This window comes from Citrus sinensis, chromosome 2, assembly GCF_022201045.2.
Source record: "Citrus sinensis cultivar Valencia sweet orange chromosome 2, DVS_A1.0, whole genome shotgun sequence".
Classification (NCBI taxonomy): domain Eukaryota; kingdom Viridiplantae; phylum Streptophyta; class Magnoliopsida; order Sapindales; family Rutaceae; genus Citrus; species Citrus sinensis.
Window position 1 is genome coordinate 19332827 of NC_068557.1, and position 17790 is coordinate 19350616.

Here is a 17790-nt window from a genome sequence, read left to right on the forward strand (position 1 = left end):
GATGCATATGAGAATTCCAGAATTATTAAGGCAATAACCAAATTTTTTCACAACAAAAGAATTTTTCAGAAAACATTTGAAATTGGTCAAAAAGTGTTGCTTTATAATTCTCGTCTTCATTTATTTCCAGGGAAGTTAAAGTCAAAGTGGAATGGTCCATTTGTTGTAAAAAATGTGTATCCATATGGAGCCGTAGAAATTGAGAATCCAAAGGATGGTGTCACATTTAAAGTTAATAGTCAAAGATTGAAACCATATCTAGAATACCAACCATGTGAAACAGATACCAAATCAATTTGAGTGACCCACCAAATTTTGATTAAGCTTTTTCATTTGAACTTTTTATGAATTTGATTTACTGTTACTTTATCGTTTGAATTGTTTGATTTTTTTTCTTTTTCCTTTTCCCTATGTCTTGAATGGAGTGCATTGCATTGTTTTAATTGTGTGTTGTTTGACAATTGTGATTTAGCTCACCAAATTTTTATACTTGTCATGAGTACCTCCATGAGAAATTTCCTTTTCGATCATCTTAAAACGCTTTTACATGTAAAATTTCATTTGAGGAAATTGCTCCGATTTTGTAAATCACATTCCATTTGGGATCTACAACCACCAAAGTTAATATCCCACGTGAAAGATCTAGAAAGACAACTCAAGGAAATAGAGGATGGTATTTATAATCTGCAATTGGAACTGGAGGTAAATTCAATAAAATGATAAAGGTGAGTTATATTCCTTGTATGTTTTTGTTTTATTTTGTTGTTGTTGTTCGCTTTTGATTTGATTTTGCAGATTTGATTCGTTTTGTTTTGATTCACTCTCCTGTATAAATGGCGGATAACGGTACTCCATGACTTTTTAAGTCGATATTCTCAGTTTCCCACAATAACTGAAACCTCAATGTCAAGCATGGAAGAAATACAACGAAATTTGCATCAACGTTTTCCTTCTCTCCCTCAAAATGCTCATAAGAAGATTTACAAAGTTCCTTGTGAACGACTACGTTTGTTAATGATCAATGGGATTCCTGCTGACATTCTCTGGTTAATTGAGGCAAAGGTCTGATTGGCAGGTGAGTTTTCTGATCTATTCATTTCCTACATGTCTGGTTTTGGTAAAAGTACATTTGCTAAGAAAAGAAGAGCTAAGCGACTTGGCTCTGAATGTTCTCATTGTGTAAGACTTGCTTGCAAAAAGCCACGTTGTAAAGATTTAAGAATGGTTTCTGTAAATCGTGAAGATAAAATCAAATTCGTTAAGGATGGTATGAGTAAAGAATCATTGGATGACATCTTACGATCTCTTGAGACGCATCCGAGCGGATATGTTCAACGTGAAATTCAAAATTTGTGAAAGTTGTTCCAAAAGGAAAGTGCACAGTTTAGTCTTGGGAATCTAACTCTAAAAGACCATGTTTGCCAGTTTATAAGAAAACTGGATGGGAAGCATATCCTCGACCCATAGAGGGCGTTAAAGCCGTTACTGGACGTAAAACCAGAGGAAGATGTGAGTCACAATCACAACTACCAGTAAATATCCTTTTATTTTACTGTTCTTTTATCTTTTGTATTATTATTATTATTGTGTCTTTTTTTATCTAATCACTGTTTTGTTTTCTTTTTACTATTTTCGTTTGAATTATTAAACTAAAAGCTTCACGCGTCATTTGACAAACACACCACCCCATTTACAGATATATATCATTATGTCCATCACCAAGATCCTTAAATAAGAGCTTCTTTTCAAGCACTCACAAATTGTTTCTTTTTAGAATTGTTCTAATGGCAGCAACTTCAAGCAGTCAACTTAAAAATATTTGTGTGCTTTCTAGATTTCGCTATGGAAAGTATAAGGAGTTCGTTCAGGCAGCCGTAGATCTTGATCGTGGTATAGCATAGAGGAAACTACATCTTGCATATGGAGGAGGTGACTGAGGGTTATCAAAGTTTGTCTCTGAAGCTTCTTTCGTTCGAGGAAGCCAAGTGCTAGGCATCATTCCAAAAGCCTTAAAATCTTTAGGATGTCTACCAGACCCACCAACTGGAGAAGAGTTAGTTGTCTTAGGTATGCAAGAAAGAATATCTGAAATGTTAAATCATGCTGACACTTTCATTTTCTTGCCAGGAGACCTTGCAACTTTGGAGGCGCTAATTATATTTGCTTCTTGGGCCCATTTGAATATTCATCAAAAACTCATCGGTTTGTTAAATGTTAATAACTTTTATGATAGCTTAATAGCATTTCTTAATCATGCAATAAAAAATTACTTCATTCCATCCTCAGCGAAAAAACTCTTCATTTGTGCTCCTACTGCTAATGAGCTACTTGATCTTTTGTAAGCGTACAAACCAGAGCCAGATCCCATGACTTTGACGTTGGATTGGGCAACTGATGACTATGGTAGTAACTCTCGTAAAAAGTGTAAATTAGATTTAACTCTCCGTTTGTAAATATTTCCAACAGTGGCCATGTGATGTCTTCTAAACTTTACTCCTTTCTTTAGACATTGAGGACAATGTCTCTTTCAGGTTGGGGGGAGGGAATAATTGATAATTGTGGAATGTCTCAGTCCTAGTGATGTTTTACTAATTTTTGTTGTAAAGACTAACTTTGGATAAAAATTTGAGTCGAAGATGGCAGAATATAGAATGTAGTCTCTAGAAACGCATCTTCTTAAGTTTAGTGTTTTGTTTCCAAAAAAAAAAATATCTTCTAAAGTTTTGTTTTTTGTCTTTTTTTCTCTTTTTCTCTTAATCATCTCCCTTAAGTTTCTGCAATCAGTCCCAATTTCTTTTAGTATTTCTTTAACAAAAAAAAAAGAGTTTTCTTTTTCGTTGTGATCTTTTAACATTTGATAACATGACAATTTTCAAATTTTGGTATTTATATTATCTTTGGCCTTGAGTTATGTTACACTATGTTTTCCTTTTTGCATGTTGAAACGTAAATTGAGAAATTGGATAAGTGAAATTGATTAAGCCATTTGGAGGAATGTACATGTTATGAAAAGACCAAGTGAGTTTTTGATCCTATTATCCTTGGAGAGTAACCTTGTCTGCCTATACAGCTTCACAATTTATTGTACAAAATCTCAATATTTTCTTTAAAAAAAAAGTTTGTACAGCCGCATCTAAAAGTCAATTGAACTAGTGAATATGAAAGATTATATAGAGCCCTAAAACATAACAGAAGACCATCTTTGATTCGTTTGAGCCTTTCTAGCCAACCCTATTATAAAGAATCCATAGTTAACCCCTTTGAGCCTTTGAAAAAAAAAAAAAAACTTTTTCTTTGGTAACCTATCATATTTTCCTACTCCAATGAGGAGTATCACCTTATGTTTTATGTTTTCCATCACCCAATTATATTTGAAAATATGGATGATTATGTATTCCTAATAATGGTGCTATAAAAAAAAGAGATGATATGTATATATGAATAAAAAAATAAAAAAAATCCAAGCAAAAAGAAAAAAAAGCACCTTGTAATATCCAAAAAGTCCACTATTTTTCAAATATATATATTTTTTGTTTTTCTTATTATCTTTTTTTTGTTAGCCATGACCCTAGCCTACATTACGTCCTAATAAAAGTTCTCGATTTTTTGGAACTATAGTCTAAAGTAAAAGCTGGTAATATGGACTAAAAGATGTGGTGATGCATAAAAATAAAAATAAATTTTGCTAGTAATTCCTTAGACCGGAGATCATTTTATTTCTAAGTTATAGGTATTATTTTCATCTTGGTGAGAGCATATGATATTGTTTTATTATTTTTTCAAATCTACCATTTTTTTCAGAGTGACAAATTAATTTGGAGTATATCTTCTTTTGAGAGTGTCACTTTTAATCGTGAGATTTTGGGATTTGATGTATTATTCTTAAAAGTGGCATGATAAATGTAGCTCTGATAATTGATCATTTTACAGAATTTTACTGAATTGTTTTGTGCGGGCGTGATTTTCTTTAGGCTGAAGATAATACTTATACTTTTATTTGATTGTTGTCATTAATCTGATGGAAGAAGTAAACAAAATTTTCAAAAAAAAAAAGATTTTCAATTTGAGTTTGAAATTTTATTAAACTTTTATCGCTTAAATTGCTAGGGCCTAGCAATAAGCTGATTGGGGGGTGTGATTGACGCTAAAAAGTGTACATTTAATAAGGATAAAATTATTAGTTTTTCACTTACTGTGTCGATTAATGCGTTCATTATTTCTAAATTATTTTAATACTCCCCAAATATATTTTATGTTAAATTAATTCGTAATTTATTAATTTTTATTTTATAAATATTTTTCAGGAATAAAGATGGAATTGAAATTGAAAGCGGGAATAAAGAAGAACTACTAGAACACAATTGATGAGATGTAATAAAAAAATACAAATAAAAAATAAAAACGAAAAAAAAGAAAAAAAGAACAAAAGGACAAGAGCAAAAGGCAACCATGTTTTGAATACCTGTGATGGTCAGGAGGCGTGTCATCACATTTCTTAACATTCATTTAATTTATAAAAAAAAATTAAATAATAATATAATAATAAATTAAATAAGAATAAAAAGAATGAAGAGGAGGTAATTTTTGCTTATAAAAGCCGGAATATTGAGAAGCCAGAGAGCTATTATTTTTTTAGGAGCTTAAGCTGAGAGAGAATAGAGTGCAGCTGAAGAATTTCTTTCTTTCTTTGTTTCTTTTCTTTTCCTATTTCTGTTTGTAATCAACTTTCTTGTAACGTATTTCAAAAGTTTATTAAATAAATAGGGTGTTGTGTTTTCTTTCAATATGAATGGCTAATTTTATTAAGCTGAGGTGAAAGGTGAAGCTCAAAGTTTCAAACTATTAAATTTATTATTTTTTCAAATGAGTTTAAAGTTTATTTTATTCTTTTCTAGTTATTTTTATGTCATATTAATTTATAAATTTCTTTGGATATGTATGGTATTTTGACATAATGTCGACACATTAATATAGTGTGGCACATTAGGTACTTTATTTCATATTTATCCACACACATAATTAGCTGAGAATTAAATGATATAATAATTAACTGGAAAAAGTGAGACAAAAAATGAGAGAGTATTAAAATTATAGTTTGAATACTGAGAGTGGATCCCGTAGCCTTAATTTATTTTAAAATCAATTTCAAATAATTTCTTTGCCCATCAATTAATTTTCTTAGTTTTACTAGATTTAAAACTCCTTGTGGTTTGACCCCAGTCTCACGGGGTTATATTATAACTAGACACTCTTATACTTGAGAGTAATACACTTTTGAGTCGTGTCACTCAAGCTTATACAGAGCAACAATGCCACGTCAGAATGGTTGTTAAGAAGATTGCCAAATCGTATTACAGCTCAGCATCAGTTTGTTAGATCATTATTAACATACAATGCATATGTAACAAAAATATAGTTAGTTACAAATTGTTATTGAGCATGAATAAATACAGAGCTGTAACAATTGATTGGTTAATGAATGAAATGTTCTTGAATTAATTATAAATATTTTCTTTGAGATTTTCTCAATCCAAACAAAACTTTCTTCATTTCTTTCAAAAACCTCTCAATATTTCTTCCCTCCTCCCACCATTTTTCTTCTCCAGTGTGTCAAGTTGCTTAAAGAGACTTTTGTTCTCCTCTTTGACTTCCATTAACTTCTTCCTCTTTTGATCTGCTTGGCAGTGCCTTTCATAACCCCATCTTCTGCCTTATCTAGTGCCACCTCTAAGGAAGAAAAACTTCTTTTGACTTTCTCCAAAGCCTTTGCCAAATGCTTGTTGTCAGCCATTGCTATATCAAACTTTCCCTTTAGAGCTTCATAGCATACGAACACTTTTACAATATCAAAATTAATTTGTTCAATCAGGTCTTTGTCATTAAATGATTTATAATCATCTTTCATGTTACTGCTCTTGCAGTCAGATTTGTGAGCGGTGTCTACTCTGCTTTTTTTTTATTATTTGGTATCCATCAATTTTTTACTGGCATTTGCGCTCCTACAATGTGCTAAATCATATCCAAAAAATGAAAAATTAAAGGTAATTTGTGGTCAGAGATGACAATTAATGAGGTGATAATTAAACCACGAGATCATAATTAATGAGACGATAATTTGAATAAAAATAAACAAAATTTATATAGTGATATGAACCTCAATCAGTATTAACTAACTCTAAACTGAATAAAAATTAAATACATGAGGAGGAAATTGAAAAAGAAATCAACAGACTAATAAATGAAAACAACAACGAAACAAAAACATGAAAAATGAGAGCATATAACCGAAGCATATAATCTATAATCACCAAAGCAAAAATGGAAAGTGAATAAAAATGAAACAAACACTCAAGAAACAAAAGGAAATGAGGCTTACTCAGTGTTAGGTTTGTTACGAGTGAGCTCTTTTGGTCCTGTCATGGCCTCTGTCTTCGAAGAAACAGAGAACAATTTAAGAGAGAATTCAAATGAAATTTGTTAAACTAAATTATGAAAGGCCCAGAATCCATGAAAAATATAGGCCCAATTAAAATATTACACATAAAATAATCTAGACTTATTCTCTATAAGAATGGTAAAGGTATGTAAGATTCTAACAAAAGTATTTAAAAGCAAGATATGACAAAACATAAAAAATATGATTCATGAAGGAAAAACCTAAGTCCATTCTTTACAAAGAATGACCTAGCTTTACTCTTTACAAATAATGACATAGGTCCACTCTTTACAAAGAATGATCAACATCCGCTCTTTACAAAGAATGACCAACGTCCACTCTTTACAAACAATGTCCAACGTCCACTCTTTAAAAAGAATGTCTTAGGTCTACTCTTTATAAAGAATGATCTAGCTCGTCGGAGCCTCGCCTGATCTGTCATTGAAGCTCGCCTGATCTGTCGTCGAAGTTCGCTTGATCTGTCGTCGAAGCTCGCCTGATCTGTCGAAGCTCGCCTGGCCGCCCAAGGCTCCAAGCCGCGCGGTGCTTGTCGAAGGCTCGCTACCTTGTTGTGACGCTGCTTGGCTTTTTACTCCCTTATTTGAATTGCTTTTTTATTTTTTCTATTAAATACATGGCTTTTTTCTGGTTAATAATTTGGTATTGTTGTTGATTATTTAATTGTATTTAATGAGTTTAATTTAATGTAAATTTGTTTAAATTTGAAAATGTTGCTAGCTTAATTTAATTTTTTTTATTAATAACTTGGTATTGTGGTTAAATTGCTGAATTTTTAAATTGTTAATTGTTGATGTTATATGTTATTTATGTTAAATTGTTAATTGTTGGATTATAATTAAATTTTATTCGATATTATTAATTTAATTGTTAAATTTTTAAATTATATTTATTTAACTTTAAGTTTTGTGTATCCGGATATCTGAAATATCCGCCCAGATCCAGTGCAAATTTTACCTGCATGTGGATCCGCAAAAAAATTTGCGGATCCGGATATGAAAAAGGCAATCTGGATCTAGATCCGGATTTTGCCAACCCTACCAGTAACCTGTCCTAAAACCAATAATCATCCCATGACAACCAAAAGTAAGTATGATATTTTCAAACCTAAACTATACACTGCAACACTCATTCATAAGGAACCTGATATTGTATATGAAGCTTTACAAGATCCTAAATGATATGAAGATATGAAAGAAGAATATGCAGCCTTAATGAAAAATAGCATATGATCTCTAGTACCACGAGCAGTTGATCATCATATAGTTGACAACAAATGGGTGTATAGAGTGAAGTATAACACTGATGGTAGTGTGGCTAAGTATAAAACCAGATTAGTTGCCAAAGGATTTCAACAGATTGTAGGAGTCAACTATTTTGAAACCTTTATTCCAGTGGTCAAACCAGTAACTGTCAAAGTAGTTTTGAGCTTGGCAGTGATGAATGAATAGTATATCAGGCAAGTTGATGTCAACAATGCTTTCTTTAATGGAGAATTAACAGAAGAGGTTTACATGTCTCAACCAGAAGGTTTAATTGATAAAAAGAAACATGACTTTATGTGCAAACTACATAAATCTTTGTATGGCCTTAAACAAGCTCTTAGAGTTTTGTATGACAAGTTGAAAAGTTGTTTGCTTTAATGGGGTTTTATCACCACCACCGCTCATACATCTCTCTTCATAAAACGAAACCAAGCCTCTGTAATTCTTATTTTGATCTATGTTGATGACATCTTAATTACTGGACAGAACAACATTGAATTGGAGGAATTTATCGCTAAGTTCAGCACAACATTTGCTTTGAAAGATCTTGGTGTATTATCATATTTTCTTGGTATTGAAGTGTTATATGATACATTTTGTCTATACTTATCTCAGAAAAAGTACATTAAGGATTTGTTAACTAAATTTCAAATGCTTGAATGTGAGGGTATTGACACTCTAATGAGTACAGGTTCAAAGTTACAGAAAACTGTACAAGGTGAGCAAGACTATTTTCTTAAAGATCCTACAAATTATAGAAGTATTGTTGGGGGAATGCAACACTTAGTCTTAACTAGACCTAATATTGCATTTGTTGTCAACAAATTAAACCAATATGTCTTTGGACCTACATTGCGACACCTCATGGCATGCAAACGAGTAATGAGATACTTGAAAGCAACTCAAGACTATGGCCTCAAGTTTGTTAGCAATGGAGAAGTGAAACTCACAAGCTTTACTGATGCTGATTGGGCCTATGATTTAGATGATAGAAAGTCTATTGGTGCTTATTGTATATATATAGACGATAATATGATATCTTGGTCATCCAAGAAACAATCTGTTATCACTAGATCAAGTGCAGAAAGGGGGCTTTCGCCTCAGACAATGCAGAAATAAGTTGGCTACAATCATTATTTTCTGAATTGGGAGTATGCTGTATAGAAAAGCCTACAATTTAGTGTGATAATGTAAGTGCTACTGAATTGGCCAGAAATCCAGTCTACCACTCAAGGACAAAGCGCATTGAAATTGATATGCATTTTATAATAAATAAAGTAATTGAAGGTGAAGTCAATATCTGTTATATTCCAAGTAAGGAACAAATTGCTGACATTATGACTAAACCACTTTCATTTATTCATTTCAATTACCTAAGAACCAAACTCAATGTACTTCATTATCCCTTGAATTTGAGGGGGATGTTAAAGTAGCTCATTATTCAGAACTTAAGGTGAAGAAGAAAGAAAAACAAACTCATGCTTATACAGAGCAACAACGCCATGTCAGCAATGATTGTTAAAAAGAATGCCAAATCATATTACAGCTCAGCATCAGTTTATTAGATCATTATTAACGTACAATACATATGCAACAAAAATATAGTTAGTTTAATAGTTAGTTACAAATTGTTATTGAGCATAAATAAATACAGAGCTGTAATAATTGATTAGTTAATGAATGAAATGTTCTGGAATTAATTAGAAATATTTTCTTTGAGATTCTCTCAAGCCAAACAAAACTTTCTTTATTTCTTTCAAAAACCTCTCAATATTTCTTCTCTCCTCCCACTATTTTTCTTCTCCAGTGTGTCAAGCTGCTTAAAGAGACTTTTGTTCTTCTCTTTGACTTCCATTAACTTCTTCCTCTTTTGATCTGCTTAGGTGTGCCTTTCATAACCCCATCTTCTGCCTTATCTAGGGCCACCTCTAAGGAAGAAAAACTTCTTTTGACTTTCTCCAAAGCCTTTGCCAACTGCTTGTTGTCAACCATTGCTATATCAAACTTTCCCTTTAGAGCTTCATAGCATATGAACACTTTCACAATATCAAAATTAATTTGTTCAATCAAGTCTTTGTCATTAAATGATCTATAATCATCTTTCATGTTACTGTTCTTCAGTCATATTTGTGAGCGGTGTCTACTCTGCTCATTTTTATCATTTGGTATCCATCAATTTCCAACTAGCATTTGCATTCCTGCAATCTGTTAAATCATATCCGAAAAATGAAAAATTAAAAGTAATTTGCGGTCAGAAATGACGATTAATGAGGTGATAATTAAACCACGAGATCATAATTAATGAGGCGATAATTTGAATAAAAATAAACAAAATTTATATAGTGATATGAACCTCAATCAGTATTAACTAACTCTAAACCGAATAAAAATTGAATATGTGAGGAGAAAATTGAAAAAGAAATCGATAGACTAATAAAGGAAAACAACAATGAAACAAAAACATGAAAAATGAGAGCATATAACTGAAGCATATAATCTATAATCACCAAAGCAAAAATGGAAAGCGAATAAAAATGAAACAAAAACTCAAGAAATAAAAGGAAATGAGGCTTACTCAGTGTTAGGTTTGTTACGAGTGAGCTCTTTTGGTCCTGTCATGGCCTCTTTCTTCGAAGAAACAGAGAACGATTTAAGAGAGAATTCAAATGAAATTTGTTAAACTAAATTATGAAAAGCCCAGAATCCATGAAAAATATAGGCCCAATTAAAATATTACACATAAAATAATCTAGACTTATTCTCTATAAGAACGGTAAAGGTACTTAAGATTCTAACAAAAGTATTTAAATACAAGATATGACAAAACATAAAAAATGTGATTCATGAAGGAAAAACCTAGGTCCATTCTTTACAAAGAATGACATAGCTCTACTCTTTACAAAGAATGACATAGGTCCACTATTTACAAAGAATGATCAACGTCCACTCTTTACAAAGAATGACCAACGCCCACTCTTTACAAAGAATGACCAACGCCCACTCTTTACAAAGAATGACCAACGCCCACTCTTTACAAAGAATGACCTAGGTCCACTCTTTAAAAAGAGTGTCTTAGGTCCACTTTTTATAAAGAATGACATAGGTCTAATCTTTACAAAGAATCACATAAGTCCACTATTTACAAAGAATGACATAGGTCCACTTTTTACAAAGAATGACATAGGTCCAATTTTAATTGTGTGTTGTTTGGCAATTGTAATTTAGCTCACCAAATTTTTATACTTGTCATGAGTACCTCCATGAGAAATTTCCTTTTTGATCATCTTAAAACGCTTTTACATGTAAAATTTCACTTGAGGAAATTGCTCCAATTTTGTAAATCATATTCCATTTGGGATCTACAACCACCAGAGTTAGTATCCCACGTGAAAGATCTAGAAAGACAACTCAAGAAAATAGAGGATGGTATTTATAATCTGCAATTGGAATTGGAGGTAAATTCAATAAAAGGACGAAGGTGAGTTATATTCCTTGTGTGTTTTTATTTTATTTTGTTCTTCTTCTTCGCTTTTGATTTGATTTTGCAGATTTGATTCGTTTTGTTTTGATTCACTCTCCCATATAAATGGCGGATAACGGTACTCGGTGACTTTTTAAGTCGGTATTCTCAGTTTCCCACAATAACTGAAACCTCAATGTCAAGCATGGAAGAAATACAACGAAATTTGTATCAATATTTTCCTTCTCTCCCTCAAAATGCTCTTAAGAAGATTTACAAAGCTCATTATGAACGACTGCGTATATTAATGATCAATGGGATTCCTACTGACATTCGCTGGTTAATTAAAACAAAGGTCTGATTGGTAGGTGAGTTTTCTGATCCATTCATTTCCTACATGACTGGTTTTGGCAAAAGTACATTTGCTAAGAAAAGAAAAAATAAGCGACTTGGCTCTGAATGTTCTCACTGTGTAAGACTTGCTTGCAAAAAGCCACGTTGTAAAGCTTTAGGAATGGTTTCTGTAAATCGTGAAGATAAAATCAAATTCGTTAAGGATGGCATGAGTAAAGAATCGTTGGATGATATCTTACGATCTCTCGAGTCGCATCCGAGCAGATATGTTCAACGTGAAATTTAAATTTTGTAGAAGTTGTTCCAAAAGGAAAGTGCACAGTTTAGTCTTGGGAATCTGAATCTAAAAGACAATGTTTGCCAGTTTATAAGAAAACTGGATGGGAAGCATATTCTCAACCCATAGAGGGCGTTAAAGCAGTTACTGGACATAAAACCAGAGGAAGATGTGAGCCGTAATAACAACTACCAGTAAATATCCTTTTATTTACTCTTTACAAAGAATGACATAGGTCCACTCTTTAAAAAGAATGTCTTAGATCCACTTTTTATAAAGAATGACCTAGGTCCAATCTTTATAAAGAATATCATAAGTCCATTATTTACAAAGAATGACCTATGTCCACTTTTTACAAAGAATAAACAAGGTCCATTCTTTACAAAGAATGACCAAGGTCCACTCTTTACAAAGAATGACCAAGGTCCACTCTTTACAAAGAATGACCAACATCCTCTCTTTATAAAAAATGAATAAGATCCATTCTTTACAAAGAATGATCTAGGGTCATTCTTTACAAATAATGACTTAGGTCCATTCTTTATAAAGAATGAGGAATGACTTAGAAACTTAGAAAATATTTCTAAGTAAAACACTCAAATGACTAATATTCGATAAAGTGCCAAAGACAAGATTTAATAAAGAGCGACCTAGGTCCATTCGTAACAAAGAACGACATAGGTCTATTCTTAACAAAGAAAAACCTAAGTACATTCTTAATAAAGAATGATATAGGTCTATTCCTAATAAAAAATGATATAGGTCTATTCCTAATAAGGAACAACCTAGGTTCATTCTTAATAAAGAATGACTTATGTTCATTCTTCACAAAGAACGACCTAGGCATTTAGAAAAATATTTCTAGATAAAATGCCTAAAGGGCAAGTCTTCTACAGAGGGCTAAAAGCATGATTCAACAAAGAATAACCCAGATGTTTAGAAAATATTTCTAAGAGCACGTGTTAAGGATAAGCTCAGTATTAGCTCAGCAATATTCATTAAGTCAATTAAATAATAGATTCACAATATACAAAAATATCAAGTTTCATTGAATTTCTCTTTCTCCATGTTATGATTTTCCCTTAGTTTTTCTTAGTAACCAAACACTATTATTAATCTTTAACTTGGTATCAAAGCCAAGAACACTGATTCTCATGCCTACACTAACCTTGAATACAAATGTTTTATCCTTGATCTCATCTTATACATTCACAACTCCGATCAAACTTGATCGTTCCAACTATACAATCTGAAAATCACAAATTCTTTTCTCAGTGAGAGCTAATGAACTTGAAAACCTCCTCGATGGCTCACGAGCTTGTCCAGATCAGTTTCTTGCCGTTGATCCAATAAATTTTGATGTTGTTGCACAAGAGAATCTTGCTTATATTGTATAAAAGAAACAATATCAAATGTTGCTGAGTTGGTTATTGTCTTCCATCAATGTCGAGATTCTGAGTCTTGTGGTAACATCTAAAACTTCTCATGAACTCTGGACTAGCTTAGAACAACAATTTAGTTCTGAAACTACTGCTAAGAAAGTTCATTTAAAAATGATGTTAAATAATCTGAAGAAATGATCTCTATCTGTTACTGATTATTTTAGCAAATTAAGATCAGTGACTAGTGAGTTGGCTATTACTGGTAGTCTAATTAGCTCTTCAGATTTCATCACACACTAAATCTCTGGCCTAGGGCAACCTTACTATCCAGTTGTTGTGTATATTGAAGCTAATATTCTTAAGATGAGCATTAATGAGGCCTATTCCATGCTCTTGACTCATGAAGCTATGTTAGAGAATGCACAATCTAGTGCTAGTAAAGAGACAAAACTGAATTATGCAGCTAATGTAGCTCAGACTGAAAACATACAGAAGAAGTCAGGTAATAATGGAAATTGGAATAATAATAACAATAATAATCAAGGGAACTGGAATAGAAATTATGCCAATACGAATGGAAATGGTAGCTGGAGTAGTAACAGAGGAGGTTATGGATCAGGAAAAGGTGCATATATGGGACAAAACTCTGGAAGAGGATGGAATGGTAATCATGGGAGAGGTGGTTTCACTGGTAATGGTGGTTTCAATAGTAACAACGGTGGTTTTGCTGGTGTTTTTCCTAGATTTAGAAGAGGAGGTGGCAGAAAATTTATAATTTGTCAAATCTGTTTTAAGCATAACCATTCTACAGTTGAGTGCAGGGACGGGTTCAATAGAAACTTTGTTCCAAATCTTCCAGTGAATGGCCATTATCTTAATCAAAATCAATCTTCCAGAATTGCTTACATGGCTACTTCAGAAGGCATTACTGATCAAGGATGGTACCTGGATAGTAGAGCAACTCATCATCTTATAAATAATGTGTAGAATATTACTGAAGGTAAACCCTATATTGGTTCTCAGTTGCTACTGGTTAGTAATGGTGAAGAGTTTAACATTACACATATTGGTTGCACATGATTTCATACTTTTTTTGGAACCTCATTAAACCTGAATAATGTCTTATATGTACCAAAAATCACTAAAAACCTTATTAGCATTTCCAAACTTCTGTCAAACAATAACATAATCATTGAATTTTCCTCTAATTTGTGTTTTGTTAAGGACAAGATGAAGGGAATATTGCTAGCACATGGGATTGCTAAAGGTGGCCTCTACAAACTACTATCACAAGACGATTCTGATATTGTCTTCAAGCCTGAAAGTCTTAGTTTAAAGCCAAGCTCAATGCTGTCAGTTCTTCAAAATAAAGGATTTGTAAACTCTTTACAAAAATCTAGCAGTCTTATGTCGGTCAGTCCAGCTTCTTTTCATTCCAATAATCTAGAGTTAAATAACTCTAATCCTGAAAGTTTTCTTACTTCAATTCAGTTGTTACATAACAGGTTTGGGCATCCAAATAAACATGCTTTACAAACAATAATAAGAAAGCTTCATTTGCATCATATTTCAAATCAATCTCTTCAATTATATGATCCTTGAGAATGTGGAAAATTGCATCAGTTTCATTTTCCTGTTACTGAAACAAAATCCAGATCTCCACTTGAATTAATATATATTGATTTATGGGGTCCAGCTTCTGAGTGTTCTATAGATGGTTATAAATATTACATTTCTTTTGTTAACGATTTCACTAGATATAGCTGGAATTTCCCTCTCACTCTTAAATCAGAAGCACTTGATACCTTTAAACATTTCAAAACTCTTGTTGAAAAATAGTATTATTTGCCTACTAAAGCCCTGCAATCAGACATGGGGGATGATTTTATAGCTTTCAAAACATTTCTTCAACAAGAAGGTATTCAGTTTAGATTTAGTTGTCCATACACTCACCATCAAAATGGTACCGTTGAAAGAAAACACATGCATATAGTGGAAACTGGTCTTACTCTTCTTGCTCAGTCACATTTACCCATATCTTTTTTGTGAGAAGCATTTCATACAGGCTCTTATCTTATCAATAGGATGCCTACACAAGTTCTAGGAAATTTCTCTCATTTTCATAAACTACATAATCAGTTGCCTGGTTGTATGTTTCTCAGAGTGTTTGGTTATTCTTGTTTCCCTCTACTCAGGCCATACAATCAGCATAAACTTGACTCCCATACTAAAAAAATATGTTTTTATTGGCTACAGTCCACTTTATAAGGGATATAAATGTCTGGATAGATCTGGAAGAGTCTTTGTTGCAAGGCATGTTTCATTCAATGAAACAGAATTTCCATATTCTGAGTTGTTCTCAAAACAGGCATCCTCTACTTTATATGAGTCTAATTTAATTCCTTCATCTCTTGTTCAAATCTATTTCTTTCAAAATTCTACTTCTTCTGACAGTAGTAATGGAGGATCACCCGCTGCTACCTTTGCTCCAATAATGTCTTATGTATTTACCTCTTCTTTAGCATAACAATCCTCTTTAAATTCATCACCCAACCATTCTTATATTCCACCTTCTTCCATTGAATCTCCTCAACCTGTACAGTCTTTGCAACCTTTACAACCTATACATCCAATGATTACCAGAGCTAAAGCTAGAATTTTCAAGCCCAAAGCCTATATTACTGTTACTCAAAATCTTGAACCAACCAGTGTTAAGGCTGCTCTACAAGATTCCAAATGGTATCTGGCAATGAAAGAAGAGTTTGAACCATTACAGAAAAATAATACCTGGACATTGGTACCTCCACCTGCAGCTGCAAAAATAGTTGGGAATAAATGGTTGTATAGAGTCAACTATAATCCAGATGGAAGTATAGCTAAATACAAAGCTCATTTGTTGGCTAAAGGCTTTCATCAAACCCATGGAATTGATTTCTTTGAAACTTACAGTCTAGTAGTAAAACCTTGCATAGTCAGAATAATTTTAAGCTTGGTTGTTATGCATCACTAATCTATAAGGCAATATGATGTGAATAATGCATTTTTGAATAGTTTATATACAGAGGATGTTTTTATGCATCAGCCTGAAGGTTTTCTGGATTCTCAATATCCTTCTTATATTCACAGATTAAACAAAGCTTTATATGGATTAAAGCAGGCTTCAAGAGCCTGGTATGACAAGTTGAAGAGTTCTCTGCTAGAATGGGGTTTTCAAACATCCAAGGCAGATACTTCTTTATTTTTTAAAGCATGTTGGTGATGATATTATGATTACTAGATCAAACTCTCAGCTTCTTCAAGCTGTTATTCAGCATCTGCATTCTGACTTTGCTCTTAAAGATCTTGGTGAATTCAATTATTTTCTTGGAATTGAAGTCACTCAATCTATTGATGGTTTGCATCTCTCTCAAACTAAATATATTTGTGATATTCTTAAAAAGGCCAATATGATGTAGAGTAAAGGGTATTCCACTCCTATGAGTACTAGTGATAAGCTCTATAAGGATAAATGTGTTGCCTTTGATAATCTTTCTCTATATTGAAGCATTGTTGGTTCTCTACAATATCTTCTTTTAACAAGACCTAATATAGCTTATGTTGTTAATAAGCTCAGTCAGTTCATAAAGCCCCAACAGTTCTTCATCGGCAAGCCTGCAAGAGGGTCCTTAGACATCTCCAAAGCACAGCTCACTTTGAAATCCAGTTCTTTCATTCAAGTTCTTTAACCTTGACTGCTTATTCTGATGTAGATTGGGGATCTGATCTTGATGATAGAAGGTCTGTTGGTGGGTATTGTGTGTTTTTAAGTCATAATCTCATCTTCTAGTCTTCCAAAAAAATAGCCTATAGTATCTAAATCTTCAGCATAATCTAAGTATCGTGTTCTGGCCTTAACTAAATCAGAGGTCTTGTGGATTACTTACTTACTTCAAGAACTTAAAGTGTCTCTTACTCAAACTCCAGTTTTACTCTGTGATAATCAAAGTGCAGAGGCCTTAGCTAGTAATTCAAAATTTCACTCTCGTACAAAGCATATTAAATTGGATCTCCACTTTGTTAGAGAGCACATTGCAAAGAAGCAGCTTATTGTTCATCATGTTTCCAATTCTGACCAACTAGCTGATGTTTTTACTAAATCCCCCCTCCCTTTGATCATTTTTCCTTTCTTCACAGCAACCTTAATGTCTTTCCTCGACCTTAAGTTTGAGGAAGAGTGTTAAGAATAAGCTCAACATTAGCTCAACAATATTCATTAAGTCAGTTAAACAACAGTCTTTGGTAATGTGGATGCCGAGTCAGCGAGGTTGTTATTAGTTTGTTATTAACAGAGTCAGAATTGGCTCATGCATTTCGTGTGTTTAGAAAGTTCGAGACATTAGTATAAATTAGCCTTGTAAATTAGATTCACAATATACAAAAATATCAAGTTTCATTGAATTTCTCTTTCTCTCTAGTTATGATTTCTCTTAGTTTTTCTTAGTAACCAAACACTATTAATCAGAGAAATTGATCTTTAACTACACGTGAACTGCTAAGCATTCTACGGAGTGCGCCTATGGGTAAATATACATCTTACGGAATGCGCCTATGAGCAAATA

At 32.7% G+C, this 17790-nt stretch overlaps 1 protein-coding gene across 1 annotated transcript; it reads left to right on the top strand.

Moving 5' to 3' along the window:
• The first annotated feature begins 6571 nt into the window (after positions 1-6571).
• Positions 6572-8838, top strand: LOC112497213 (secreted RxLR effector protein 161-like). Its single transcript, XM_025094989.2, has 2 exons — positions 6572-6580; positions 8206-8838. The coding sequence occupies exons 1-2, from the start codon at positions 6572-6574 to the stop codon at positions 8836-8838; spliced, it is 642 nt and encodes a 213-aa protein (XP_024950757.2).
• The last annotated feature ends 8952 nt before the right edge of the window (positions 8839-17790 follow it).